Source organism: Desmodus rotundus, chromosome 1 (genome assembly GCF_022682495.2).
Source record: "Desmodus rotundus isolate HL8 chromosome 1, HLdesRot8A.1, whole genome shotgun sequence".
Classification (NCBI taxonomy): Eukaryota; Metazoa; Chordata; class Mammalia; order Chiroptera; family Phyllostomidae; genus Desmodus; species Desmodus rotundus.
In genome coordinates, this window is record NC_071387.1 from 6,230,467 (window position 1) to 6,257,992 (window position 27,526).

Below are 27,526 nucleotides of genomic sequence, written 5' to 3' on the forward strand. Positions count from 1 at the left end.
ACGGGCTGGGTGACTGTGGGCAGGTTCCATGGCTGCTTTCAGCCAGCCTCGGTTCCCCAGTCGGTAAATCAGGTAGGAGAATTCTCGATCCCAGGGTCTCCGCAGGAGGGTCTGCAAAGCGGTGCCTCGTGCGTAGTCAACAGACATCAGGCTAGTTTTCTCATTTCACAGACGGGCCACCCGAGGCTCGGAAGGTCCCAGGCCACACATCTGGGCTCCTACACAATCTAGTTCCTGCACTACTACAGTCCCCACCCCCCTATTGTCTGCAGAGGGAACTGGAGGTCAAAGGTTAAATCAAACACTTTTGCTTTTCAATTTTTTTTAAAAAGATAAAGACTTTAATTTAATCCAGCCGCCCGATCCCCAGGCACGGACCCTTTCCTTTTCCAGAAGGCCACTGAGAGGAGGAACCCTATGGACCCACACCTGGCAGGAACCTAGGCCTGGCCAGGGCGTAGTCTGGGTAGGAGGGAGACAGGCAGGGCCAGTGTCAAGCCTACCACTCCAACAGGAGAAATGGGGAGGCCCCTGGCTGCCTCAGCAGGGAGGAAGGAGAGGCCAAGCGCACCATAGGCTCAGAGACAGCATGTTTGATCTCAGCCTCCCACCCACCAGCCATCCACTCTGCCCAGAGCCTGGGTCCCTGGGGCAGCCCGGAAAGACTTAGGAAGGCAGGAAACCAAAGGTGCCTAATAATACAGGAGTCCATGGAGACAGACGCAGGGCAGGTGTGGGAGGCCCCACCCCCAGCCCCACTGCCTCGGCTACTGGGACAGGGAGGGCTCCAGCAGCTTCAGGACACCACCCACCAGGTGCAGGCTCCCTGTGACCAGTACATGGATGGCAGCGGCCTGGCGGAGTACTCTGGCCCCGCTGTCTGCCACAGGGTGTGCGAGAAGGCCCTGTGCAGGACTGGGTGTCTGAAAGACAGGGTCCCGGCCCTGGCTGATCCACTGCAAAGCGTGGGAGATGCAGCTGAAGACGAGGGAGCTGGTGCTGTGGGTGTGGGGTGGGCGGGGTGCCAGCAGCAGGGACTGGGGCCCTGCAGGCTCCAGGCTGGGGGTTCCCCAGAGGTCGGGGCTGGCCTGCTCCTCATGCAGGCGGCTCCAGTGCTGCTGGTGCTCCAAACAGCGGAGCAACACCTGGTCCAGGGTCACGGTGAAGTTCTGCTGGTCTGCAGGACACAGGGATGCGCACGTCAGTGAGGAGGAAGAGCAGGCACGCTGCGGACACCCACTTAATTCAGGCCCTTTACACACGCCGTCAGCCCTCAGTGAATGCTATGAAGGTGAGGCTCAGACTTGCCGTTGTCTCTGAGCTGCCGACATGCCAAGCCAGGCAGTTCAGCTTCAAAGACGGGGCTCTGGCCCCTGAGTATAACCCCCCAACCCTAGCCTCAGTGCCTTCATCTGTAAAATGGACAAAGTCCATCGCTGGGCGTGCAGAAGCATTTCTGGAAACACAGACCCCTGGACTCTCCCCAGACAGTCTGATGTGGGGCCTGGGGAGCTATATTTTTCATACCATTTCAAATTTTTGTGAATGGGACCCACAGAAAAAAACACATTTTGCAGTGGCAGCCCGGTACTCACAGACGTGCGTATAAATATCTGGAGCAGAAGCTTCGTGACACAGTGCCGACCCTACTTTGTGCAAGACACAGACACTGTCTATTCTATTCCATTGCAAATAAAATATGCTGGTTGAAACCCACTAAACTGATTTTAAGAAATCATCAGTAGGTTTAACTTGCATTTTGAAAACTTTTCCCCAATAATTGTTTTAGTATTACAGGCACATGCAAAACTCAAAACACACCAAAGGATATTTACCCAACAGTACAAACCTAGTCCTACCCTCAACTTCCAGTTCAGAAGGCCGCACAGTCACCCACAGAGCCGACCCCTCAGGGGCCCCCACACCCTGCCCACCACAAGGAACCACGCCTGTCACCTCTCACCTGCGTTGTCCACGGGCGACACCTCTGTCAGGTTAGGGCAGAAAACAGCGTAGTCAAACCGGCAGGGCTAGAAGGCCAAGGGGTAAAGCTGGGTGTCAGAGCCCTGAGCGGATGCCCCCCCTGCACCCCGTCCTCCACACGGCACCCTGGGGCCCACATACACATCCCCATCTCTGGAGATCCCCCCACTGGCATGACACTGCATAAACCCAGCCGCAGCACTTCAGCCCCCACCCCCCGCCCATCTACCACGCCCATCTACCATCTAGCTACCTCCAACGGCTAGGAGCTACCATCTGCCCCCTGCCTGTCCTGTGCTCCGGGCAGCCCACTATATAGATGGGGAAACAGAGGCTTGGGGCAGGGGTACAGCTTAAAGTCACCCAGCCACTGAGCAGGCTCCAAATCCAGCAATGAGCCCCATTCTACAACTGAGGAAAGGAGGTTCCAGGATGAAGGCACCACTGGGGGTAGAGGCCTGTCACACAGCCTGAACAGGACGGGGCTGCCTGTCACCTAGCCACCAGCCAGCCTCTCACCTGCAGCAGCTTTAGCAGGGCGGCGGCATCCCGGTCCCCAGTGGAGTTGAAGAGCAAGACACAGACTTCAGGCCCCCTGCTAGAGGAGTGAGGAGGCGGGTAAGAGCATACCTCCCACCCTTCCTCCAGAAACTTCCCTCTTCCCTAGGGGAAGCTGATCCTGCCCCATCCTTCCCCGAGGCCCCTCCCTTCCCGATTCCACCCTGTCCCAAGCTCACTTGCTGGGCTTCTCCAGGCGGTGCAGCGCCTGTCTGAACCAGCGCACACAGGCTTGCACACTGCTGCAGGTGTGCGCGCCATCCAGGTACCAGGTGAGGGACCCACGCCGTAGCACCTGAGTCCGGCCCAGCCACTCCGTGCCTTGAAGCCCTGGGGGTGGGGGCCAAGGCAGCTCCTAGCCATTGCTATGGGGAGGCCCTCCCATATCCTCTCCCCAATCCCTAGACTCACACACATAACCCACCCTCAGCGCCCCCATCTGGGTGCTCTGAGGAGCTGATCAGCCCAGGAGCCCATGACTGGGTGCCAGTCAGTGGGATAAGCTCTTCTGCTGCCTCATCTGGTGGAATCTTCGAGGCAGCCCTTAGCTCAGAGAGATTAGGTAAGGGAGCAAATGATTTGGAGCTGGGATGTCATCCAAGATCTGCCTGGCTCCTGGGCTGCTTTGTGGCCTTGACACAGGGCCTGGCACATGGTGGGCACACTGGAACCATTTGCTGAAGCCGCCTGACAGCCATGAGCACCTACTATGTGCTGGCAGCTTGGGGGAAGCAAGAAGTCTGACAGCATCATTATTCCCAAGGACCTCGTGGCCTTCTGACAATGATGAAGAAAACAAGAGTGACAGCAACGGCAGCCACCCGGGTCGGGCACTCGATCCCCGACCTGCCAGGCTCTCGGCTCAGTCCCTTGGTGATGTCACCTCACAGCGGGTCCCATAATCATCTCATTTGGCAGGTGGGGAGACTGAGGCTCACAGAGACTTCCTGAACTCCAAGTCAGGGAAGCTTACTGACTTCGGGGTCCTTTCTCTTGGGCACCCTATCAAGTTGCCAGCACCCCTCAAAGAGGAAACTGAAAGGAACACCTGGAGGGACATGGCTGGGCAGGAGAGACTAACTCACCGAGCCGCATGTGGGATGTGGGCTGGAACACAGGCGCCAGAGGCAGCTGACCCAGGGGGTTTGGCCTGAATGCTTTCAGCTCCCCGATGCCTGGGGGGCAGGGGGACTGTGTGAGACCGAGTGTTCTCAGAACCCTCAGAGGCATGCTCCTCATGTCCCCGGCCCACCAGCCCTGCCCACTTACCTTGGTGGTCCTTTTGCTGCAGCCAGCAGCGGGCCAGCTGCAAGGCCAAGGCGGCATTGGACCGCTGGTGTTCTCCCTCCAGGCCCAGGGTCAGCGGCGGCCCTCCTTCCTCCAGGGCTTCCAGCGGTGGACACAGGTAGAGGGGACACTGCCGAGGAGTCAGGAGCTCTTCCTGATGTCATCAGCCCTTCCTTCCTTCCCCCCCAACCAGAACCCACCAAGCTCTGCTCCTAGAACCAAGATGTGCCCCGGCTGGACGAGCAGCTGGCCCTCGCTGAACAGAGGAGCAAACTGAAGTCCAAAAGGATAGAGCGGCTCCCAGCCCTTCCGGTCAGACTCACTGAGATCTGCTCAGAGCGCTCCTTCAGCACTGCCAGGGGACCTTCCGGCTGGAGCACGGTGAAGGCGGGGACGCCGTGCTGTGGAGGGCCGAGAGAGTGAGACGCGCTGCCGAGGGTCCTCCACCTCTGCCCCCACAGCCCTATGGGAACTCTTCCATGTGGAGACTAAAGCTGCAAATGAAGCTTAACTTGCTCCAGGCACATGCAGAGCTGAGACAAGCGCCCAGACCCCACTGACGCCCAAGACCTCTCCTGCATTGGGTACAAAGGACCCCGCCCCAGCCCCATTTCCCTGAGCCATGAGGGTGGGAGGTACATGGAGAGCCTGGGGCCGCCTGGTCACCTTGAAGATGCCCCCCTTCTGCCACGCAATCTTCTCCATGGTGTCCCCCAGAAGGCTGGTGTGGTCGATGCCAAGAGAGGAGACCCCACACACCACAGGCTTCCTGCAGAACACAAGCGCCATGACGCCCCTGCCCTGGGACACCCGGGCTCATGGCCGCCATCCCTCTCCCCACGCAGGCACCCTCACCTGACAATGTTAGTGCAGTCATAAGCCCCACCAATGCCCACTTCCACCACGGCCAGGTCCACCTGCGGAGAATCAGAGGGCATGGCGGGAGGTGCATGGGCACCCGGATGCCACATGTGAGCCCCCAGCCTGTGTATCCCCACGGCCTTGGACACAGGGCTCTGGGGAGTGGGCATGCACCTTCTCTTGGAGGAAGACATGGAAAGCCATAAGTGTTAGGAAACGGAAGTAGCTGGGCATGGAGACACGGCTGCTGCTGTCCTGTGGGTGTGAACATGTCAGAGCCTGGGGCCCCTGTGGCCTCTGCCTGGGGCGGGCGGCTCCTCCAGGGTCCATTCACCCACCCCAGCAGCCCCTTCCCTGCCACCCCACCACCAGCAGCAGCCCTCCCGCATGGAAACCTTGGTCTCCTCCAGGCGATGATAGAGGCGCCAGAAGTGCTTGGTGAAGAGCTCAGGGCTGATGGGCTGCCCGTTGATTCGGATCCGCTCGCGTACCTGCACCAGGTGGGGAGAGCTGCCGGGAGGCCTGAGGTTATCAAGTCTCCCTGCTCCTGCCCCCCAGGCCTCCCAACAGCCCCACAGATGTGATCATGTCACTGTCCTGCTGAAAACGCTCAGGGGCTTCCCCCTGCCCTCAAGAGAGTCCTAGCTCTTCACCTGGGCCGCCAGGTCCCGGCAGAGCTGATGCCACTGACCCGTCTCACCTCTCCCGAGTCCCTCGGTAGTTCCCTGTGCCCCCGCCCTTCCGTGCATCCCCGGGTTGGCCCACAAGGCTTCATAGGCTCAGGTCAAAGGCTCGGTGGGCTTTTACCCAAGAGTTTACTTGAGAAAGACCCCCTCATGTTATGAGTCCTTCTCTTTCTTTATTTTGAACAAGCAGCTGGTCAGGGAAAACACAATGGCCTGCAAGGACCTCGGTGAGCTGGTTTCAGATGCTCAGAGGTCACTTGAAGGAACTGGTTACAGAGGAGGCGACAAAAATCTCAAATGCCCCAACCCCCAGGACTAATTAACCAGCAGGTGAAGCCCACTGCTTTACAGGTGAGCAGCTAAGGAGAGGCATGAGCAACCTAGGGAAGAGGAGCCCATCGTCTTCCCCACCGCCACCCGCCCTTGCCCAACTTCTGGCGCGAGTCTAGGTGCCCGAGTGCAGCCACGAGGGAGCTCTGGCTTGAGGACAAAGCAGCAACTGAGGTCAGCAAAGGGGAGGGACCCCTGTGCTGCCCGATCAGGAGGCAGCACGCACGTCATAAACCACCCTTATCCTGCAAGCCCTCACAAGCCAGGTTCTCCGCTCCTTACTGCGAAGGCATCCTAATTGATAAACATTCCTATGTGACCTAGAAATTGTATATGGAATTCAAGTTAACAAAGAGACAGGTGACTATTCTAGCAGTATTTAGTTTATACATTCAGGTTACTGCCACCCTCCCCCAATTGTTTTCATTATGAAAATGAAAGACTGTGGTAAACTTGAGCCATTGTGATGAGCACTGATTAAATGCTTGTCAAATGAATAAAAACTGGGCAGAGAGGGAAGCAGCTGAGCTTTGAGGGGTGACCCTGGCTGTGAGGTGTCGGCTGGTCCCACAGCTCCCCAGAGAGCTAAGAGATACCACATCCCCCCACACCTCAGTACCTAAAGAATCCAGTCTTCAGGCCATAGTTTCGGAGGATACGTTCAGTGAAGGCACACGTGGAACCCTAGAAAAGAAAGTTCTTGTCTGGGAAGTCCCTTCCACCCCCACCCCACCAAGTGGATACCCTTCCCCTGGGTCCTGTCCTTCACCTTCCCCTTCGTCCCAGTGACATGGATGATGTTCAGCTGGTCCAAGTCCTCCACCTGGGGCAGACAGACAAGGTCCCCAAGTCAGCAACAAGACTCACAAACAGGAGTGTTGGGGATGGGGAGGTCACAAGCCCTGCCCACTTTACCTGAAGCCCGCTCTGTGCCAAGTACAGCTTCATGGCTTCCATCTGTGTCTGGGGATCACCCCGCTGGCGCTTCACCTGCTCCAGGTAGCTGGCATTGGTCTGCAGGGTATTGAGTGTGCGCACAGCATCCTGTCAAACACAGTCCCCAGATAGCAAGTTAAGGCTCACTAGGCACCCACAGGGTCAGAAGCACCCAGCGCACCAGTGGCCAGGCCAGGGCACCAGCCTGCTGTGCCAGCCCTGCTGCGCCATCCTAGAGATTAGACTGCAGTGAGAGAGAAGCGGCATCATCGTTGCTCTGGCAGAAATGGGAGCCTGGGGCAGCTCAGCCCCACCCAGGGAGTGCCAGACTAAGCAGGTAACAAGACTAATGGAATTAGCCTTGCTTCTGGTTAGGGCTCCCCAGGCTGCATCCCTGGGGCCTTTGCTCTCATTCCCTCCAATGGGGTCCACCACTACATTGGGCCCCAGCTAGGGCGGGGCCAGAACCACAGAAGGTTGGGGTTCTTAGAACTGGAGAAATTAGCACCAGGAATTCCTAAAGTCTTCCATGCCTAACCCTGACGGTTGGGACTCTACACCCTGACCAGGAGTAGAGCTCTAGAATACGAGGTATTGAAATACTTTCTAAACTATTAAGGGACGGGTGGTTTTCCCATACTGAGATAAGATGATGGTTGTTTAAATTCTGCAAAAAAGGTGTTTTTTTGGCCTGCAGGGATTTTTTGTGTTCATGGCTCCAAAAAGAATACATTGGCACTCTTGTGCTCCCCCACCAAAAGAGGAGAAGAGCTGCCTGAAGTCACCAGACGGGAGAGAAGGAGGCTGGTAGGGAGAAAGGGTGTGCCCCGGGTCACCCCGCCAGCGAGGAAGGTAGGTCAGCTTCCCAGGGTCCGCCCTGGGGATAAGAGTGGGAGTACTGTTTATCTCCCCTCACGACCTCAAGGGTTGGTTGGAGGCACCACCCCATCAAACTGATTCCGCCTGCCATCTAGCGGCTGGCCCCTGGCACAGAGCCAGGCGGAACTTGCCTGTTTTCCTAATTCTTGCCCCGCCCCCGTCCCGCTCCCACCCCACTGCCCCTGATCCCTGACTGCAGAGTCTATGGAACACCAGAACCCCAGCGGAGCCACTGGACTCTTGATCCCATCACCCAGCGCCCTTTCCAACTCTAACGCGGGACACTTCAGCTTCAGAATTTCCAGATCCGGGCTCCCAGGCCCAACTTCCTGGTCCCCGCCCCAAGTCCAGACTCCAGGATGTCCACCCCCCCACCCCACCCGAGCTCCCCAGCCTCGGGGTTCTTGGTCCCCTCCTCGGCTGGCGCCTCCGGATGCAGTGTGGCTCAGGTCTGGCCCACGTGTCATCGCGCGACCGCCAGCCTGCCTGCTGGATACCTGATACTCCATGCCGGGCTCCTGCGGCGCGGGCCTTGCGCTCCACGCTCGCCTTCCCACGACCCTGGGCGTTGCACCAAGCGGAGAAACCGCTGCCAGGAAGAGAGCGGCGCGCAGGTGGCTGTGCGCCCGGGGCATAGTTGAGAAGCACACGACCTCACGCTGGGCTGGAGCCGGAGATGCCCAGCCCCGCCCCGCCCCAGCGCGCCCTCCGCCAATGAGCACCGCCCAAGGAACCCACCGGCACCAATGGGAATCCTCGGGTGCCATCCTTATTAGGGGCAGTCCCCTGGCCAGAGGCCTTCGCTCATATTTATGAGGGGCAAGCTCCTTGGGCCGCCTCCACCTAAGAGAAACTTGCACCCCCCAAAATAGCCGTTCCCAGTCAGCAGCCCTCAGCTTCTGCTCCAAGCCAGAACCAGCTCTGAATCAGCTCCGAGTTCGATGAAATGACCTGTGGACGTCAGTGAAACCCGGCCCCAAATGTCACAAGTCAACACAGAGGCTGCAGGCAGCCAGGGTGCGGTCTCGGCCCTCGCGAATCTGACAGCCTTCGGGCCAATAGAGCAAAAATCAGACGCCTACGCTGTTGGGGTTCCTAGCCGAGCGTGGGCAGCCTAGGAAGTCTTCCTGGAAGAAAGCAACATCCTGGGGGAGGTCTGGGGGTAAGGGGGAGTCAGCGAGGTGTGGGGATGGAAGACAGGTTTCCAGGAAAATTGGAGGGAACCATGTGTGAAAAGCAAACGATTTGAGAGAGAGAACTAGGCTCGCAGGAGGACTGAACTTCCACCTGGTGGGGCTAGTTGCCCCATAGTGCCTGCATGCTAGATCGCCAGTTACTCCTCAGTTCTGTCTTCTGTACACGGTATCCTGACAAGGAACTTAGATTAAGTTTGGATGACAATAGAAAGGTTTTAAGAGACACGACATGATCAGATTCGCACTTGAAGATTGCGGTGTGGTGGAGGGCCTTTCTACTTATTGGCTGGGGTGCGGCCTGACTCCTGGATCATTTGATGAGGCCAATTAGATCTTTAAAAAAAATTTAAAGTGGGGGTCAGAACTTGTCCTATTAGTTTCTTGGCCGCAACTGCTAACATGGAAAAAGTACAATAGTATGGAGATTCCCTCTTTACGGCTGAGGTGGAGAAAGGACCGGGGTGGGGTGGGCCGCAAACATCCCTGTGGGGAAGTTCCCACAGATGAGAGGCAGGCCTTCAAACCGCTGATGAAATTTCAGGACCTCTCTCCCTCCTTCGTGCAAACATTGGGGTAACTATTTATCAGAGATTGATTTTGAAAGAATGTGTTTGGAATGTAACAGGGTGCAGCCAAGAGGTTGGGTCCCAAATAGGGATTTGTAATGGGGTCCAGAAGAGCTTGGAGATAATTGGCTCCACACTACAGGGCCACACCTGCCAGGAATGCTGGCAGCTGTGGCCAATTGTGGGAGGAGCTGGGAATGGGGCTGCAGAGGAAGATTGGCGCTGGGATTTAAACCCAGACGCAGCAGCCATTTGGTGTCTCTTTCTGGGATCACGCGTCCTTTCGGGGATCACACGGCTTTGGAAGTGCTCCCTTTTTGCCACGTGGATGGTGCCAGGAGCCTGAATCACAGACTTCTACTTCTTTCCTGAGATACGGTACCCCAGACTGGGCAGAGGGAGAAGGAAGGACTGTGTGCGTTTGTGGGTATTCTAAAGAACTTCAGTCTGTATAACTTTTAAATAATTCCTTTCCTTTTCACCAATCTCTGGTGGCAGGCAAAGCGAACCTAGTATGGGAGAGGAACCCCCGGAGAAAAAAGGGGGGGTCTTTTATGTTGTTCAGCCCCGCCCCGGTCTGTTGTATAACAGGAAGATTCCTTCACTGGCTGGCTTGGGCTCTTCACAGCACTGCTGGGAGCCCCCACCTGGCCCCATGGGAGATAAAGAGGTCCTTTACTTTCTTGTTTTCTTTCTTTTTAAATTATTGAAACCTTCTCTATGCATATACTTGTATATAATTTAGCAACTGCATAAAAATGACCAAATGTGTCCCACAGATTTCTATGTTCGTGAAATCACAGACACCCCTAGATATCCATTGGGCCTTGTCAACTCAGAGGATATTTTCTGTCTTCATTTCTTACTCAACAATAAGCTGATAGGGATACCTCCAAGACATTGACTTAGCAACCCTGGCTGGTGTGGCCAGTGGGCTGAGCACCAGCCTGTGAACCGGAAGATTTGATTCCCAGTCAGGGCACATGCCTGGGTTGTAGGCCAGGTCCCCAGTTGGGGGCGTGTGAGAGGCAACCGATCAATGTTTCTCACCCTCTCTTTCTCCTCTCTTCTCCTCTCTCTAAAAATAAGTAAATAAAATCTTAAAAACAAAAAGCCATTGACTTAGCAAACAGCTCAGTAGCACCCAGGCCCTGCATGAAACACTTCTGCGGAGCGGCCTCATCGCTCACCTGTGAAACAGGTGCTGGTCATCACCCTTGTTTCAGCCTAACAGCGAAGAAAACGAGGTGCAAAGGAATAAAGGCAACAAGCGCAAGTCATAAAATCAAGTTCATTGAACTCTGGCCCTGGAGTCCTAGTTCCCAGCCTCTGTGCCTTCCTCCTTCCCCCGTTCCCCCGCCCACCCCAGGGGGACTGCTAACTCAATGGCGGTGGCAGTACCATAAAGCACCCCCCCTGGCCTGCCGCAGGGTATTCACATAACCTTAGGTGTCTCGCTGCTGTGGATAGAGTGTATGCCGGGGCTTTCATCCCGCGGTGAGATTTCACGGGGAGGGCTGGGTCCAGGGCGCTTGCTTTTCTTTCCCCCAATGCTGTAACATTTGCATCTCACCAGTTGTGTGTGTGAGGGAGGCACCCCTTTCCCAGAATGTGCCCCAGACTGCTGGGTGTACCTTGTCATCGTCACTCTGCATTTTCCCAGCTGCAGTGGACTTGAGCATCTTTGCACATTCATTTCAATGAACTGCCTCGCTCATCCTCCGCCCATTTTTCTAATGTCCGTTTATCACCTTCCAGTCCAGCATAAAAGCATGTTGGGTACCACAGATATTGTTCCTCATTTCTGTCCTGTACAACCAGTTTTCCTTTTCTGAATTGACTATTGGCAGCCTCCACTGATTCATATATAACGAGGGGTGAAGGCGCATTGGAACTCTTGGTCTGTTCCTCCAAGAATGAGGTCCCAGGCAAAATGACATCCCAGCGGGGAGACTCCCTCCTCTGATGTGAGGTGGAAAACCCCACTTGCCTATATTCCTGAATCTTAGCTTATTTCCTTCCCTTCATCCGGAGCAAAGCTGTCCATGTCAACCCTCCCCACTGACCTGTGCCAGGCCATCTCTAGATGGGGAGGGTTTATAGTTCTGGCAATCTTTGGGCTGCAGACCTCAGCTCCAGTCGAAAACAGAAAGAGATGTGCAGACGCGGAAGGCAGGGGCTCGCTTCGGCAGCACATATACTAACATTGGGACGCTACAGAGAAGATTAGCATGGCCCCCACACAGACACGGATGGCAGGAAACAGCACAGAAAATTCCAGGGGTCCTGTCTGGTGTCACCCCAGTTGTGCAGGATTATAAGTGGTGACCAAAGCCTTGACGACCTACCCGATGGCCTTGGGCAGGTTGGGCACATTATATCATTCAAAGAGACAGAGGTACAAAAAGATGTACAGGGAAATCTTACCCACCCCCTGCCCCAGGTCCCAGCATCTTAATTCTCCTTCCCCAAAAGCAAAGTTATATTTCTTGTAATCTTTCCAGATAAATTTTGTGCATTTACAAGCAAATACAAGTATCTATAAATTTCCCGTTTGTGCTCCCAGATGGCAGACCACGCACGCAAGTCTGCATTGTTCTTCCCCCACACGCGTTATATCTCGGACCTTATTCTGAGTGGTCAAGAGCTTCCTCACTAGTGAATTTATTCTAGGCTGCACAGTGCTCCTCGGCGTGGACGTACTTCTGTGTATTTGGCCAGTCTCCTACTGATGGACATTCAGGTTTCCAGTATGTTGCCATCACAGGCAATGCTGCAATTAATAACATTTTACCCTCTTTACCCTCATTATTTCTTCCACGTGTGAGTGTACCTGATGCATAAATTCCCAGAAGTGTAACTGCTGGGTAGAAGGAGATTTGCAGTTGACGCTTTCATACATTTTGCCACGTTGTCCTCCCGGGGGCGGGGCTGGCTTCTGCCCTCTCAGCCCCGGTGCGGCCTGCGCCAGCTGTTTCTTCGCCGACACAGACTTTCGTCAGCTTCGGTCCTCGCCAATCACACAGGTGGGAAAATGGATTCTTGGGGTAGTTTTCCGTTGCGTTTATTTTATTTGGAGGAGGCAGAACAGTTTTTTCTTATTTTTGAAAACTGTATTTTCTTTATGGTCTCCTGGCCTCCTTTGTATCCTTGGTTTTTATTTGAAAAGTCAGAGATGTTTGTAGAAGAAAAATAGATGTGTAAAGGAGAAAATCAAAGGCAACCTCATCACCCACCAGGAGAACCACTGTTACCACCACGGCAGCATCTCCACTCTCCAGGGGGGAAAAAAAACCCCAGTAGTAACAAAGCCATTGTTTGGAGAAAAAAGAAAACAGGGGTGTAGGGAGACTGGCAAGGCAGTGTCACCCCCTGGAGTCTGAACTGCAGGTGTGTGGAAGGTGAGGGAGGGGCTGAGGGACTCAGCTTTAACCCCTTCCTTCCCAAAGGGAAAGGGTATCATTAATCCATTCATTCATTCCCTCCTTCATTTGATGAGAAATTGTCTGTGTGCCAGACCCTGGGCTGGATGCTGGGGACCATGGGTTCTAAGGACAGAAGACAAAGTTCTGCTCTCGGAGCAGCCTGTCCAGAGCGCGAGAGGGCAGCAAAGAAGAACATTTATGGAGGAATATACATATTTGCAAACCCCGATCAGAGCCACCCTCATTGCTTATAGGGGTAAGTGGAGGCCGAGGCTCAGAGAGGGGAAGTTCAGAGACAGGCTGGAGTCACACAGCACGTTGGCAAAGGCAAAGGCATGGTGCTGGGCCCCACTGTACACTTTCTAAATTCAGATCTGCCTGATACTGCCCCTCTCCTGCCCCATCATGCCCTCCGGGTGGGTTGCTTTTAGCGAAGACTTGTTAAGCAAGCACTTACCCTTGTACTGGGCATTGCAGTCTCTTTTCATCCTCTTGAGAATTGTGTGGATTAGAGATTATCCCCACTTTGCAGGTGAAGAAATGGAGGCTCCCAGAGATTAAGCATCTCACCCAGGGTGACACAGACCGTGTGTGGCACAGCCAGGATTCCAACCTGGATTTGCTGACACTAAAGTCTGCCCTTACCACCACCTGTCTGGCCACCCTGCCTCGCTGCCGTTGATGTGCTGTGTGACCCTGGGCAATTCCTTAGTAGGGTGAGAGCTGAAATGAGCTCTTTTTCTTTTTAAATCCTCCCTCAAAGACTTTTTAAAAACATTTGTTTTCATTGCTTTTAGAGGGGTGTGTGGGGGGGGGGGGGGAGAGAGAAACAATTGGTTGCCTTCTCATGCGCTCCCTGAACTGTGGATCGAACCTGCAACCTGGGTATGTGCCCTGACTGGGAATCGAACTCGCAACCTTTTAGTCTACAGGATAATGCTCCCAATCAACCAAGCCACACTGGCCGGGGCTGAAATGAGCTCTTTATGAGCCCACAATTTCTGGGGATATCTTGGGGCACGGGATGGAGCATCTCAATGAGGACAAGTCTCCAAAGGCTACCAGTCCGGAGAGCCGGCACTCTCCAGAGTGGTCCACCCAGGGCTCTATGGAGACCAGGGGAGGGTCAAGCTCACAGGCAGGTCTGTGCACAAGGCTAGGGAGGGTAGCTGTGGGATGGCCACTCCAGGGCTCTGACCTCTGATGTACATAAAGACTCCTCCAGCTCTGAATATCTATTTACATACAGTGACCTACAAGGAAACACCTTCCTGTAACTGGGGGGAAGAAAACCTGCCTTAGACAGAATCGCATGTCTTTGGTGGGCCAGCCTCTCCCAACGCTGACCCTGATGCAGGTTGCTAAAGTGTTAATGGATTCAGTTTATTATAAGGACAAACTTGTCTCCCCCCCTTTTTTTTTAAGATTTAATTAACTTATTTGTTTATAGAGAGGAGGAGGGAGGGAGAAAGAGGGAGAGAAACATGGATGTGTGAGAAACATTAATTGGCTGCCTCTCACACACCCCCAACTGGGAACCTGGGCCGCAACCCAGGCGTGTGTCCTGACCAGGAATTGAACCGGCGATGTTTTAGTTCACAGGCCAGTGCTCAACCCAAGGAGCCACACCAGCCAGCGCCGGTCTCCCTTTGACCCTGTGATTCCACTTCTAAAAATGACCTCAGAAACAATTGGAGCTATGATCAGAGACCCACAGGCTCCATCTCCAGTGGCAGGTGACACAGTTGATGATGTCCCCCCTTCCTGCTACCCTTTGCTCTCTGGGCTTCCCGACCCGCTCCCTCCTGCTTCTCCTCCTCCCTTGTTGGCTGTACCTCCTCCAACATGTTCCCGTTGGAGGGTCTCGGGCTCGCACCTCTCTCCAAGGTTCTGCTGTCTCAGGTCTGTGACAATATCTGACTTTCAAGTGTCCCTCTTTGATGACCGATGGCCTGTGACCATCTGACAGCATCCAAACCGGTCAGATCCATAACCCATGTTCTCTTTCATCTCCACCCCAAAGCCTGCTCCTCCCCAGGCCTTGCCAGCTTGGAAAACAGCTCTACCATCTGCCCAGCTGCCCAAGTCTGAGGCTGGGCCTCACCTGGGGTTTCCCTCTCCCTCACGCCAGACCCCACCGTCCGCAGGCCTGTCCACTCGGCCCCACTGCCTCCCTCCAGTGTGGTCCCAGCCACCAGTGCTGGCCTACTTTATAGCCTCTTTGCTGCTGCGCCTCTAGACTCTACAACTGCTCTCCATGATTCTTAAAGAAAATCTGATCTCGTCTCTCTGCTGCTTGAAACCCTCCAGTGGGTTCACTTGTGTTGTACTTAGGATGAAATCCAAACTTCTGATCTCCCCGTTTCTCATCACCACCTTTGAGAAAGTCCACAACTAGTGAGCATGCAGCATTAAAGGTACTCTTTTAGTCTTCGTGGGAAACTGAGGCCCAGAGGGCTTACTCCGAGGCCGAAGGGCACGCAGAGTGAGGGCCTAACAAAGCCTCAGGGCCTTTGCACTGGCCTGAAACATTCTTTCCCCCAAAGTTCACGTGACTGACTCCTAGTCCTTCCAGGTCTCTGCTCAAATGTCACATTCTTGCTGCCTTCTTTTCGCCGTCCACCCTTGTATCTATATTTTTAATTTTGAATCATGTGCTTGCATTAGCACTTCAGAATGAATACCTTTTAAAAAGAGTATTATGAATTGCAATGTAAGAAGGCTGTTTAGGGAACAACCCCATTGGTGAGACAATGTGGAGAGTGGGACCCTATTTTTGTTCAAAAAATTATAATTTAGAGAGAACCGGGAATTTATTCTGTAAATAGTACCTGTGATTAGCTCTGGGTGGCCAGGCTAAAGGCAACTTCTGTTCTCCTTGTGCTGATAGGATTTTATCAAAATGTCCCTGGGAATATGCACAATTAAAAAAAGAACGAACACTTCCTACCACAATGGGTGGCTGCACCTCAGAACTCATCTTGACCAACTCTTTTTTTTTAGAGAGAGGGGGAGGAAGAGAGAGAGTGTAGGGGGAGAGACACATCAGTGTAAGAGAGAAACATTAACTGGTTGCCTCCCATATGGATCCCTCACCAGAAACTGAACCCACAACCCAGGCGTGTGCCCTGACCGGGAGTCGAACTGGTGACCTTTTGCTTTACAGGATGATGCTCAAGCAATTGAGCCACACTGGCCAGGGCTTGACCAACTCTCTTGTTCAGCAGTTCAGGCCACTGAGGCCCAGCAAGGGGCCAGAAATGACCTGGAACCAGGTGTGGTTCCCCTCCTCTCCTCCTGTACATGGCCAAGAGGGGCCCTGGACGGCACCAGGCATGTGGTGGGGGGCCTTGTGGTAGCTGGGCCATGGAAAGGCTGGCTCTGGCCTGCTTCCTCCTCCCCTCTGAGCTGGTGAAAGCCTTCTCTGCCCAAACGTTGTCGTACTGCGTTTCGGAAGAAAAAATGAGGAGTTTGTTTTGGTTTGTTATCCCCACTCCGTGACGGCCGCGGTCTGGGGCGCCTGCTCCCTGGGGGTAAGGTTTATGGAGCTTCGTCCTTGCCAGACACTGTGCTGAGCCAATTTTACAGATGAGGAAGCTGAGGGCCCAAGGAGAGGAATCACCTGGGAAGGCAACTAGCTAGGAAGGACTCGGCTCAGTCCCGGCTCTGTTGGATTTCCGTGACCACTGGTTCAGCCTCTCTGATCGAGTCGGGGAATCCCTGGATAATATTTTTCACTTGTAACTTGGATTTCCGTAAATGACAGTTAATGTGGGTTCTTTCTAGATGTCCCTGCTGTGCAGAGGCCTTTACATGCACCGGTCTCACTGGTTCTTCACCCACCCTGAGAGGAAGCTTCTGTTCAGGGACCCATTTCCAAGGAGAGGCAACAATGGCCTAACAGGAGAAGCGACTGTCATTCACTGGGCCCTTGACTCCACCCTCAGGCCACCCTTGGACCCTGGGGCTCTTTGCCCCATGAGGTGACCTGGTCATCTGGTCAGCAGAACTCTGGCCTTCAGCTGGCTCTTACTTTGAAGGGAAGCCCTACTATTGGTGAGGAGCCCTGTGAAATGCCAATACTCCCCACTCCCTGGGGACCGCCTTCAATTCTTCCTCCCCTGGTGAGAGGACCCATACCACGTGACGCTGGGTCATTCACCTCATCTCTCCTGGACCCTGGCCTCCAAAGTGTGGGGGCCTCGAAGTGTAGGTGAACTTGAAGGTGCCACTGTTCCCAAACCCTGGCATCTGGGGCCACCCCTTCTCTCCTGCTGGACAGAAGGTTGTGTCCAGAGGGACTGGGGAGACATGGCCGGGCCTGGTGTGCAGCCCTAGGTAATGCTGGCCAGCGGCTGCAGCCGGTGCATTCGTGCCTGGGCCTCAGAAGGCACAGGGAGGGAGGGAGGCACCTTCTTGTGGTCCCTGTTCCACAGAGGAGGTGCTCGAGGCTTGGTGAGGCTAAGTGACTTTTCTAGCGTCTATTGGGATGTGAACCTACATCTCCATGCCTGTGCCCTTGTAGCCAAGCCCAAGGCTCCCATTCCCTGTTCCAGGCAGCCTTCGCCCCAGCCGGGCTAGGAGGCTTCCGCTGCCGGCCTTGCTGCCGGCCTTGGGGAGCCTCCTGACCTGGCTGAGCCTGGTGGCTTCATCTGTAAAGCGGGGCCTGCAGTCGCCCCCACCTCTGAGGGTTGGATGAAGCCCAATGAGAGGGTGCTGAGGCCAGAGCACAGAGCCAGGGCCCTACCCATGTGCCAGAGTTTGGGACCTTTAACAAGCTAAGTCCTTCACGGCTCATAACCACATCTACCAGATTTATAAAATGCCGACAATATGGTTTCAGATCTGTGATGGGCAGATCGTGACAGTGGGCACAGGGCCAAGCAGGGAGTAAGAACTCGATCAGTGTTGCCGTTATTACTGTTGTTATTAGTATCACTATTAAAATGAGACTAACAGTCCTTCGTGGAGCAGCCCCGAGAGCTCAGTCGGATGAAATCCAGTCTACAGACCATGCTAACAGGCCTGACACACAGGGGACCCTGGACGTAGCCTCTGTCACCAGCCACGCCTGCTACTGGTTCTGTTCTAGAGGCCACCCCTCAGGAGCCTCCCCAGAACCACACTGGATGGGGGCTACTATGGAGTCTCCAGAGGTCAAGGTGGAGCTGTAAAGCCCTTGACCACCCCGGACCTTTAGCATGAGGCTTATCCATGTCAGTTCCCCTTGGGGTTCCACAAAGTGTGGGGTTATTGCCATTGCTGATGGCCTTGGACCCCTGTGGGATATTTACCCACTTGTACAAAAAGAAAGGACTGAGGCTTAGAGAGGGGGCCACCTGCCCAAGGTCACTCACTGTGTTCTCCTACCTGGAAGGAGGCAGGTGCGGCTGAGAAAGGGCCCCCAGGCAGGCGCGGCTGCTCCATGGTTGCTTCCCGCCACAGCTTCTCAGCGACTGGCCAGGAGGTAGCCAGGGACTTGGCACCTCTCATCCCTGACCTTCATGCTCCCTGACAGGGCAGGCACAAAGTGATCACAGGCCACCTCTACCCAGCCAAGGTCACTCTGTGCTGGCTTCAGCTGGGCCAGAGGTAGGGCAGGGAGTTGAGAGGATATCCGGGGACCTCACCTTCTTCCCACCTGGAAGCCCAGGGCCTCACAGGTGTGCAGGGGGGAAGGTCTTAGGTTCCTGCTCTTCTCTTGGGATCTGCCCAGGGGCCTCTCGTCCTCCCTGGAGGTATCCAGAGTGCAGAATTTCCGTGAGTTAAATAACAGCCGGGTGGAGGTTAAAGGTGAGCAGGCAGGTGGGGGCCCTAGGGGAGAGGCACGTGGGAGACTTGCAGCCCTTGGGGCTGGCTTTAGGGGGCCTCTGTCACTGTTGGAGCCCGCCTGTCCTGGCCCTGCCTGGCTGAGATCCATGAGGAGGAGGGATGGGATTCAGGGGCACTCTTGACCTAAGGAGTCTGAGCCTGCTGGGTGGAGAGGCTGTGTTTCAGCAAATCATTGGGCCGGAAAGGAGCCAGGACGGACCCATTCCCTGGCTGCAGGGTGACGCCAAGGGCCTGGAGGTGGGTCCAAACATGCTGGTAGAGACCTTTTCCATTTGCACTCATATTGCTGGCTGACTCACTCCCGTACTGGAAGTGCCAGGTGCTACTCTAATTGCCCTGGGGAACGGCCCCATAGCCCTGCCACCTGGGAGCTTTTGTTCTGAGGCACACTCCTCTCTCCACATGCTGGGATGAAAGCAGGGTTGGAGGCTCAAGCAGGTGGACCCACCCTGCCGCTACTCCTGACCTTCCTTCTCGGAGTCCCATGGGCAGGTGGGATGTGGGGGGAACTTGGAGCCAGAAGCTCCAGGGTTTAGAGCCTTCTTTGGTTGTTTCAAAATATGGTTTAATTGCACAAATAAAAATATGAATTCAGGAAGTTATGAGAAAACACAGAGATGCATGAAGGACAGAACCACTCCAAATAACCGTGGGTAGTTTTAGTGATTCCTCCCATTCTTGTAAAATGAGCCCAAGCAGTGTCTTTTCCACCTGTTGCCGTTGGAACGACTTCCTGGCGCAGGAAATACACCCCTACATCCTTTCTTGTTGCCCAGCACCCCACCCCAGGGCCCTGCCCTGCCCTGCAGTGTGGACATCGCCTTGTTAAGAGGTGCGCCACCCAGCACTTGCATGGGGTTGGGGCGCCCACTGAGGCTGAAGCTCTGCTCTTCTTTAAGCCGATGGAGGTTTATGCTTTTCCACATGTAGGGCTGCCCTGAACAGGGTGGGCGCACTGGCCGTAGCAAACAGGGTAGGGGCGTGGTCTTTGAGGTTACAGCCACGTGGCCCTTCTGTCTATGGGACAGGAATCAACATGTGCCTGCTCTACTGGGCCATTCCATGAAGTCACAGCTCTTGTCTCAGACTATACAAGACTAGCTCATTTTTAATCCTCCTTCATGGGAGAAGCTCCTGCTTATTGTCCTCAGCTCCCCTCCCTCGGGAACTGATGCTCCCGCAGCTGCAGGGCTTCAGAGGAAGCACTCCACCAATGGCTCTTGCCAGGGTCACTGCTGACCTTGATGCGGGCAAAGCCAATGGTCAGCCCTCACTCCCATATTTTGGACCCATCAGCTGAATTCATGTAAGTGATCGTCCCCTCCTCCCTGAAACATCCTGTTCCTTGGTTTCTGGAACCTATTCTTCCTCTTGTCTTGTCACTTTCTTTTTTTTTTTTAAAGATTTTATTTATTTTTAGAGAGTAAAGGGAGGAACACCAATGTGTGCTTGCCTCTGGCACGTCCCTTACCAGGGACCATACCTGCAACCCAGGCATGTGCCCTGACTGGGAATCGAACCTGTGATCTTTTGGTTTGCAGGCTAGTGCTCAATCCACTGAGCCACACCAGCCAGGGCCTCCCTCTGGCCACGTCTTACTTCATCTGTTGCCCAGATTCCAGAACGTCTAAACATTGGCATGCCTGAGGGCCACGTCTCCCTTCTCCCCTCTTCCATGAGATAACAGACTGTACAATCGCTTATAAGAAATTTCTGTAGTGGAATTGCTAGGTCCAAGAATGAGCCTCTTATAGAAACTTTTTATTCTTCAGAGAAAAAAAACCACACCTTGGACAATTAAACCAGAACAATTATGTCATCTAAAAAGCTACCAGGTTTTTGTCATAGGACCCCTTGCTGTTTCTGGAGTAACTACTAGTTGTATGGAGGTAACAACGTCCTTCCAAAAGTCACGTCTGCCCAGAACCTCGGGATGTGACCTTATTTGAAAAGGTCTTCATAGATGTAATTGGTTAAGATGAGGTCATACTGGGTCACGGTGAACCCTAACTCCGGGGACTGGTGTCCTCACTAAGGGACACCACGTGAAGATGCAGCGGGGAGTGATGCGTCTGCAAGCCAAGCCCACCAAGGGTTGCGGGAAGCTGAGAGGCAGCGGACAGGTTCTCCCTCAGAGCCTCCCAGAGAAGCCCACCCCGCCCACACCTGGATTTCGAACTCCTAGCCTCCAGACCCAACAGACAGATGCGGTCTGAAGCCGCCCTGTTGGCGGTAATCTGTTACAGCAGCCCCAAGAAACTAATACACTAGTCAAGCAGCTTTTTACTTGCACTGGTGTGAAGCTGTGACCTGGGTCCATTTTCACAAGGACAGTCCCAGCGAAAGGTTTTGCCAAGCTTTCTTCCTGGGCCCCCTTTGAGAGGCCCCTGCCTGGGACGGAATGTAGCATTTACCTCACATGTGCCTGTTTGTAACTTCAGACTCAGCACGTGCTGTTCCTCCAAGAGTCCCAGCTCTGGGGCCCCAAGACCCTCGCTTCACACTGCCTTCTGTCCTCCCGCCCCCTCACCACCTTCATCCAAGCTGCTGCCACCTCCCCCAGCCCCTAACAGATCCTTCAACTCTTCTGGTCATTTGCTCTCTTGCCTCCCCCAAGAGCCCGAAGGAGCTTTGCAAGCTCAGATCTAACTGCCGCCATCCTGCTGAGGGCCTTTTGCAGCCTCCTGTGCTCACGAGTCAGGTTGGAGCACGTCTGTCCATCTGTCTGCCACCCTAGGCTGAGCCCAGCTGGGTCGCACTGCAGACGGCAGCTCCCAGTGGGCCCTCCCCAGGTCCCTCCCCACGGGACGGAGAACATTTTTTCATGTCTTCCCGCTTCCTCTGACAGAGTGGGGAGGAGCAAGAGAGCTTCGCGGTACCTGCCCTTTGGTGAGCAGGATAGCAAGTGTTCTGGAAGGTACCGGACAGGGGGGCCAAAAAATAAGACAAAATCCCTGCACAATTATATCGGGGCATGAACTGGGACAAAGAGCCAAGATACGACAAATTGACTTTCAACAGCAAAGCCCAACCTGCTGGCTGCAGCATGAGAGCTGGGAGTACGGACACGGAATAAAGCGCACAACCCCTTACTGAAAAAAAGGAAGAAAGTCAACTTTAATTGTAACTGGGTGACTGTCCTGAACTGTCTCTAAACAACCGAATAAAAGGAACATGATAAAATCCTCCTCCCGGAGAACCGAGTGTTTGCCGGCCCCAGTGCTTCTCAGGGTCAGGCCAGAGCAGCCCACGTTCCAGGCCAGCTGTCCCCCACGCGCGTTCCTCGTCCCGAGAAAACTGGGGATGGGTGAGGGACCTGTCCCCTCCTCCCATCAGGCTGAGAACTTATGAAGTCCCTGGCGGGGTGCACAGCTCCTCTCACCCCATGCCTGTCCTAAGGTCCACGAGACCCTCCGGACGTTACCCAGCAAACCAGGAAGCTGGGCGAGGCAGTGCCAGGGACCTCCTGGGCTTTCCGCCAAGTTTTGCTCCAGTCCATTCAGTTGGCATTCCCAGTGCCCAGGTGGGGGTTACAGAAAATCTGCACGAGAGAAAAAACTCAAATACCCCATCATCTCCACACTGCGCGTCACATAGCAGAAGAGAAAACAAAACGAGAGCCTTCAGGAAAAGCGGCAGTGACCAGCCTCAGAAGACACGCTCGAACTCTGTCTGGTTGGTAGTGGTGGGGTTGCGGCTCTGGTTGGTGGAAGGCTGGGTGATCTGGCTGCCCTTCTTGCGAGGCGGTGCCAGGTACTCGAACATGGACGTCAGGTGGGTAGACAGCATGCCCTTGAGGTCCGAGGGCATGGGGTCGGACCAGAAGAAGTCATGGTTGAGGGCGTCGTCGCTGTCGATGCGCTGCGCAGGGTCCAGCACCAGCAACTTGTCGATGAGGTCCAGCGCGTACGGGTCCCGCACGTAGGCCTTTAGCCTGTCCTTTACCTTCCTCTTCTGACCCTTAACTAGGTCCAGTTTCTCAAACAGCTCGTATTTGTCCACGTTTGGCCACACCTGGGGGGTGGGGCATGGAGAGAGGATGAAGTTAGTTCAGCAGATGAGCGGCTTGTCTGTCGGTCACGCACGTGAAGGGACTACAACGTCTCCGTCCAGATGCTCCCAGACCACCCTGGAGGTCGAGCTCACCCCTCCAAGGTGAGAGCAGCAGGGACCGCATACTCGGCACGCCGAGCTCCAGGCCCTCTTACACGAGTTGCCCGGAGCAGGGGCGCCACAGCTGACCTGGCAGCTGTCTCACAGGAGAGAAACTCAGCTCCGAGGTGAGAAGTTCAGATGCCTGCCCTGAGGCCACAGAACTGGTGCTGGAGCGGGACGCCTGTGTGGCTCGCAAGAGCAGGCCCTGTCCCTCCACCAGCCACCTCTCCGGAGAGGAGCTTGCCTTCTGTTCCACTCCCCACTCCTCCCCTGCCAGGGAGACTTCCGATCTCTGCATCCTGCAGGGACCAGGGGCCCAGGCAGCCTGGCCACGCACCTCAGGGGTGATGGAGCCACAGAGCTGGCTGATGAGGGCAAGCTGGTGCTGCTCCGTGTTGCCCTGCATGATAGGGCTGCGGGTCCACATCTCCGCCATGATGCACCCAGCACCCCACAGGTCAATGGGGGGGCCGTAGTCCCGCTCCCCTGGGAAGAAGAGCGCACCAGGAGGGCCCCTTGAGCCCGAGGGCCTCCTGAGACGCAATGCCCTGGGGCCAGCGGCTCAAGAAGCCCTGGCAGTGGTGGGGGCTGAGGCCAGGTTAAATGCCTAGCCCCTGCCCCCTTCTGCCCACTCGGGGGTCCTCACCGAGCAACAGCTCCGGAGGCCGGTACCAGAGCGTCACCACACGGTTGGTATAGCGGTTGGGCTGGCTGTTCTTGGCCAGGCTGAAGGCCCGGGCCAGCCCAAAGTCTGCCAGTTTTAGGACCCCGTCTCGGGTAATGAGCACGTTGGCCGCCTTCATGTCCCTGTGCAGAATCTGTGGGAAGGGCAAGAGCGAGAGCTCAGTTAGTTTCCCAGGGTCTCCCAGCCACGCCCGCCCAGAAGTGGGAGCAAAGGCCAGACCAAGCCTTGGGCTCTCCTCCCCCACCTTGTTCCTGTGGATGTAGTAGAGGCCATTGAGCAACATCTGCATGACCCTCTTGATCTCAGACAGTGTGAACTTGACTAATACATTGCTCAGCAGCCCAGCAAGGTCATGCTCGCAGAAGTCAAACACCAGGTATATACTGCCTTTGCAGCGGTTATAAGGGGAAGCTGAGGCGGGAAGAATGGGGGGAAGGGGAACAAGAAGAAGAAGGTCAAAAATCCCTCATGCAACTCACTCTCCCACAACCAGTTCCTATACCCCTCCAACCCACGGACAGCCGGCGTCCGTCTGCGTGTTCCTTCAATGGGAAAATATTTCCTGAGGACCTCCGCGGGCCAGGGGCTGTGGGAGGGCCTGGGGAAGCACCAACTGTGATGAAAGGACTGGAGAAAGCAGTCACAGTAGTTATGTCTCGGTTAAGAAGAAGCAATTTAAGTGTATCCAGTTCCAACTTTGCAAACAAAGCTGAAAGTCACAGACCTCACTTATTTCATCTGAAAATGGGAATAAAATCCAAGCAACTTACCCTTGGTTCTACAGATCTCAATCAAGTTGACCACATTCTCATGTTTCAGAAGCTGGAGGATCTTGATTTCCCGCAAGGCTGTAATGGGGAACTGTGTGGGAGAAGGAAGGAAGGGGATCAGAAGTGAGTAAGCACACGACAGACCAAGGAGCTGGTCATGGGGTGTGTTCCAAGGGGCACAGGTTGGGAGACAGTAAAATCATGGCTCCAGAATCAGCCATCTCAGACGCCTAATCTGGGAAATGGGTGTAAAGTAAATAGTATGCACCCCTCAAGGACTTGGTTTGAGACAATGAATGGAAATAGAGTTTCTTAACCTCTTCACTATTAGGCACTAAATGCTCCACAGTTTCTTCAGCTTTTAAATTTTAGCTCTGTGAGTGTTTAACTTGCTGAGCGGCAGCAAAGACAATAAAAATGTGTATTGAGAAATTACCTTGCTAAGAAGTAGGTTTCTAGAAGCTGGACTGGAGCTGGACGGGAGCTAAGATGCAGTAGGGGGAAAGGAAACTGCTCCTTTTTGGTTGAGTATTAGACACCCTTTAAAACCCACTGCATGTATTTTTTAAAATATTAACCAAAATTAAACGCTAAGGAAAAAGGGTTAAAGACTTCTAACTTCATAAACCGCTAGACACTCAGTGCAATGAGCTCCCCCTCCTGGTCCCAAACACATTTGCCTAAGAATGAAATATCAAATACTTTAAAAGCATTTGAACTAAACGATTTACTTAGGGATCAAATTCCCTGTACCATGGAAATCCCCGCACTACCACACATAAATTCAGTCTCAACGTGACAGTGCTAGAAGCGACAGGGTGGGAACTCACGTGCCCAGGAGAGTCGGCTGCCTGCCACATGACCCATACTCACCCCCTCCTTCTCGTTCTCCATCAGTACCTTCTTCAGAGCCACCTTTTGGCCGGTCAAACGATGCTTTGCCTTAAACACTTCCCTGCAGGCGGAGAGGGAGACCCAAAGCTCATCAGACCACTTTCCGAGGGTCCGCCCCTCCCCCACCAGAAGAGGAAGGGAGGAAAAAAGGGACTCCAGGGCGGGGCGGGGCCTGGTACCTAGGGCACTCGGCTACCCCACCATCCGCTCTCTGCAGTCCCTCTCCGAGACCCTCTAACTCCCCTCAGACTCTTCTTCTCATCCAGGCCTCTACGGAGAGAACCTGCTCCCCTCACGCGTTCCTCTCGACAACCCCTCCCCGTCCCCCATCACGGGCCTCAAGCTCCTCCCCGCTAGCCAGCTCCGTCAGGCCCGGGCGGGAAGCAGAACGGCCTGGCAAGACCAGCGGACAAGTCTAGGGATAGGTGGCCCCCAGACCACCTCCGGTCAGCTCCCGTGCGTCTCGACGTGGGCCCTGAGGGGTGCAGGCCCAGGGCACCGGGTCCCTCCAGGCCCAGTCTTACCCAAAGGTGCCTTGGCCGATCTTGGCGAGCTTCTCATATTTGGACACCTCATCACAAAAGGGGCACTCCACTGAATCGTACTGCTTTGCCATGGCAGCTCCCAGAGCGCCACCGCCGCCCCCAGCCGCCGCCGCCGCTCCCACTCCAGGTCCCGCCGCTGTGCTCCAGGCCCCACCGCGACCGCGCCACTTCCGCCTCCACGGCCACTTCCGGCCTCGCGGCGCCGACCCCGCCTCTTCCGTTCGTCGCCCGCCGCCAGGCCCCCTGGGACTTGTAGTTCCCGGGAGGCCAGGAGGAACCGGAGCTGCAGAGGCGCCTCCGCCGCCACCGCTGCCCCCGCCTCCGCCGCCGCCACTGCTGGCGGCGACCCCGATCGGGGGCGCGGGAAGTCGGGGCGCCGGAGCTGGGGCTCGGGGCGGTGCGTCCCGCTGCATTGGCCCGGGCCGCCGCTGCTGCCGAAGCCGCTGCCGCTCTGGCGCCCGATCCCGGGCCAGCCGCAGTGCCCTGCTCCTCCTCCTCCGACGGCGCCGCCTCCGCCGGGCTGCGCTGGGCGGCGAGCGAGGGGGGGGCGGCCCCCAAGCCGCGGCCTGGGGGGTCTCCCTGACCGGGCCCGGGCCCGGGGCTGCCGGGCGAGGGGGCGAGACGAGAAGAGCCGACAAGGAGGCGGCCCAAGAGCCTGGGAGGGGGCGCGTTATAAAGGGGGAGGTGCCGGGGCCTTGCCCTCCCCTCCCCCTCTGCCCGCCCCCTCCCTTCTCCCTCCCGCCCTCCGCGGCCGCACCTGCCGCCGCCGCCCGCCCGCTGTCCGCGGGCGGCCCTCAGCGCGTCACCACCCGCGGCCCCTCCTCCGCCTTCAGAGGTGGGGCCCGCACTCGACACCTGGCTGCGGGGCGCCTTGTCGCGTGCCTCAGTTTACCACCACATGCCAGCTGCCGCAGGGAGCCCCTTTCTCCCCAGCTCGGAGTGCCCCCCCTCTCCACGGGTGAAGGCGGGAGACAGCCAAGGAGCGGCCTTCGGTCCTGGGAGGAGAGAACGGCCCCCGCCGCCTCCCCGGGCCTCAGCCACCCGCCGTTGACATGGCAACCGATGGCCGCCAGGGGGCGCGGCGACACTGGAAGCGGCGAGCGAGCAACGCCCGGGCCTTCCAGCCTTGGACCCCCGTTCTCTGGCCCGCAGGGCTGAAACCCACAGGACCCCTTCCCCAACGAGCTTCGCTGTCGGAGCTGGCGCAGCCCTGGGTCAGTAATGACAAAAAGAGCTAGCCTTCACTTAGCAGCCCTGTGTGCTAGGGCAGTGCTAGGCGTTCCCGTTGAATCCTGAATCAACAGCCTCATAGTCAGGATTACTGTCCCATTTTACAGAAGAGGACATTGAGGCTCAGAGAGGTGAGGTCATTTACCCAACCAAGATCACATAGTGACAAAGCTGGGACTCGAAGCTGGTCTGTCTGAAGAGGATTCTCTTGACTCAGGCTATTCACAGTCTGGCCAGGAGTACAGTAAGTAGTGGTCCTGTGTGAGACCCGCTGTCCTTGTGCTAGGCACCAAGCCCGCCGTTCACCCAGTGTCTCCCTCCCTAACCTTGTGACCCCTTCCCCTGGCCCAGCCTTTCCCCAGCATCTTTCTGATATCCTCCTGGCTCCAGGAGCCTCCCAGTTCTTCCTCCAGCTTTACTTAACTCAACCACCAGCCCCCAGCAAAGCTGTCCTCTGCCTCCTTTGTCTCCTACCTTTTGCCTTCCATCCGCCCCTCCTCTCCTGTCCTCTGCCCATGGATCCTGAGCCCTGGCCCCCCAGTCTGGCCTCTCCCTCTGCCCCCACCGGATCACTCGGAAGTAGAGCCTGCGTGTTTCCCTCCACTCTCTTCAGAAAACAACAAATTGTGATATTTGAGACTCTTTCCAGCTCCCCTCCTAGGATGTGGCCACACAAATGTCCTGTTTCCTAACCCCTCAGGCCTTCCT

General features: G+C 55.7%; 3 protein-coding genes and 1 non-coding gene across 9 annotated transcripts in view; 2 read left to right on the plus strand and 2 right to left on the minus strand.

Moving 5' to 3' along the window:
• Positions 1 to 345: 345 nt before the first annotated feature.
• Positions 346 to 18,619, minus strand: FPGS (folylpolyglutamate synthase). Of its 5 annotated transcripts, XM_045197084.2 has the most exons (16): positions 18,338 to 18,619; positions 18,078 to 18,218; positions 6,621 to 6,749; positions 6,475 to 6,528; positions 6,325 to 6,389; positions 5,085 to 5,199; positions 4,864 to 4,944; positions 4,684 to 4,745; positions 4,495 to 4,597; positions 4,152 to 4,229; positions 3,811 to 3,958; positions 3,627 to 3,716; positions 2,721 to 2,871; positions 2,503 to 2,578; positions 1,964 to 2,030; positions 346 to 1,177 (listed from the first exon to the last, which is right to left on the minus strand). In XM_045197084.2, exons 2-16 carry the CDS (start codon positions 18,198 to 18,200, stop codon positions 768 to 770), a joined length of 1,752 nt encoding a protein of 583 aa, XP_045053019.2. In that variant the 5' UTR covers positions 18,201 to 18,218; positions 18,338 to 18,619; the 3' UTR covers positions 346 to 767. The 5 variants fall into 5 exon arrangements, with proteins under 5 accessions (XP_045053019.2, XP_053776382.1, XP_045053018.2 ...); XM_053920407.2 differs by lacking the exon at positions 18,078 to 18,218 and having other exon boundaries at positions 18,338 to 18,618; XM_045197083.2 differs by lacking the exon at positions 18,338 to 18,619 and having other exon boundaries at positions 18,078 to 18,331.
• Positions 11,459 to 11,560, plus strand: LOC112306625 (U6 spliceosomal RNA). The gene has a single exon (XR_002974955.2). It is a non-coding gene; the product is annotated as a U6 spliceosomal RNA (small nuclear RNA).
• Positions 18,620 to 21,632: 3,013 nt separating the features above from the next.
• CDK9 (cyclin dependent kinase 9) lies at positions 21,633 to 26,142 on the minus strand. Its single transcript, XM_024562417.4, has 7 exons — positions 25,568 to 26,142; positions 25,023 to 25,104; positions 24,150 to 24,240; positions 23,624 to 23,790; positions 23,341 to 23,512; positions 23,032 to 23,180; positions 21,633 to 22,553 (listed from the first exon to the last, which is right to left on the minus strand). Exons 1-7 carry the CDS (start codon positions 25,999 to 26,001, stop codon positions 22,188 to 22,190), a joined length of 1,461 nt encoding a protein of 486 aa, XP_024418185.2. The 5' UTR covers positions 26,002 to 26,142; the 3' UTR covers positions 21,633 to 22,187.
• Positions 26,143 to 26,381: 239 nt separating this feature from the next.
• The window catches only part of SH2D3C (SH2 domain containing 3C), a 35,697-nt gene continuing 34,552 nt past the window's right edge, over positions 26,382 to 27,526 (plus strand). The window contains exon 1 of one of the 2 annotated variants that reach the window (XM_045197076.3): positions 26,382 to 27,062. The gene's annotated coding sequence lies outside the window, so the exon portion shown is untranslated. The remainder of the gene's footprint in view (positions 27,063 to 27,526) is intronic. The other variant, XM_045197077.3, reaches the window with a different exon arrangement.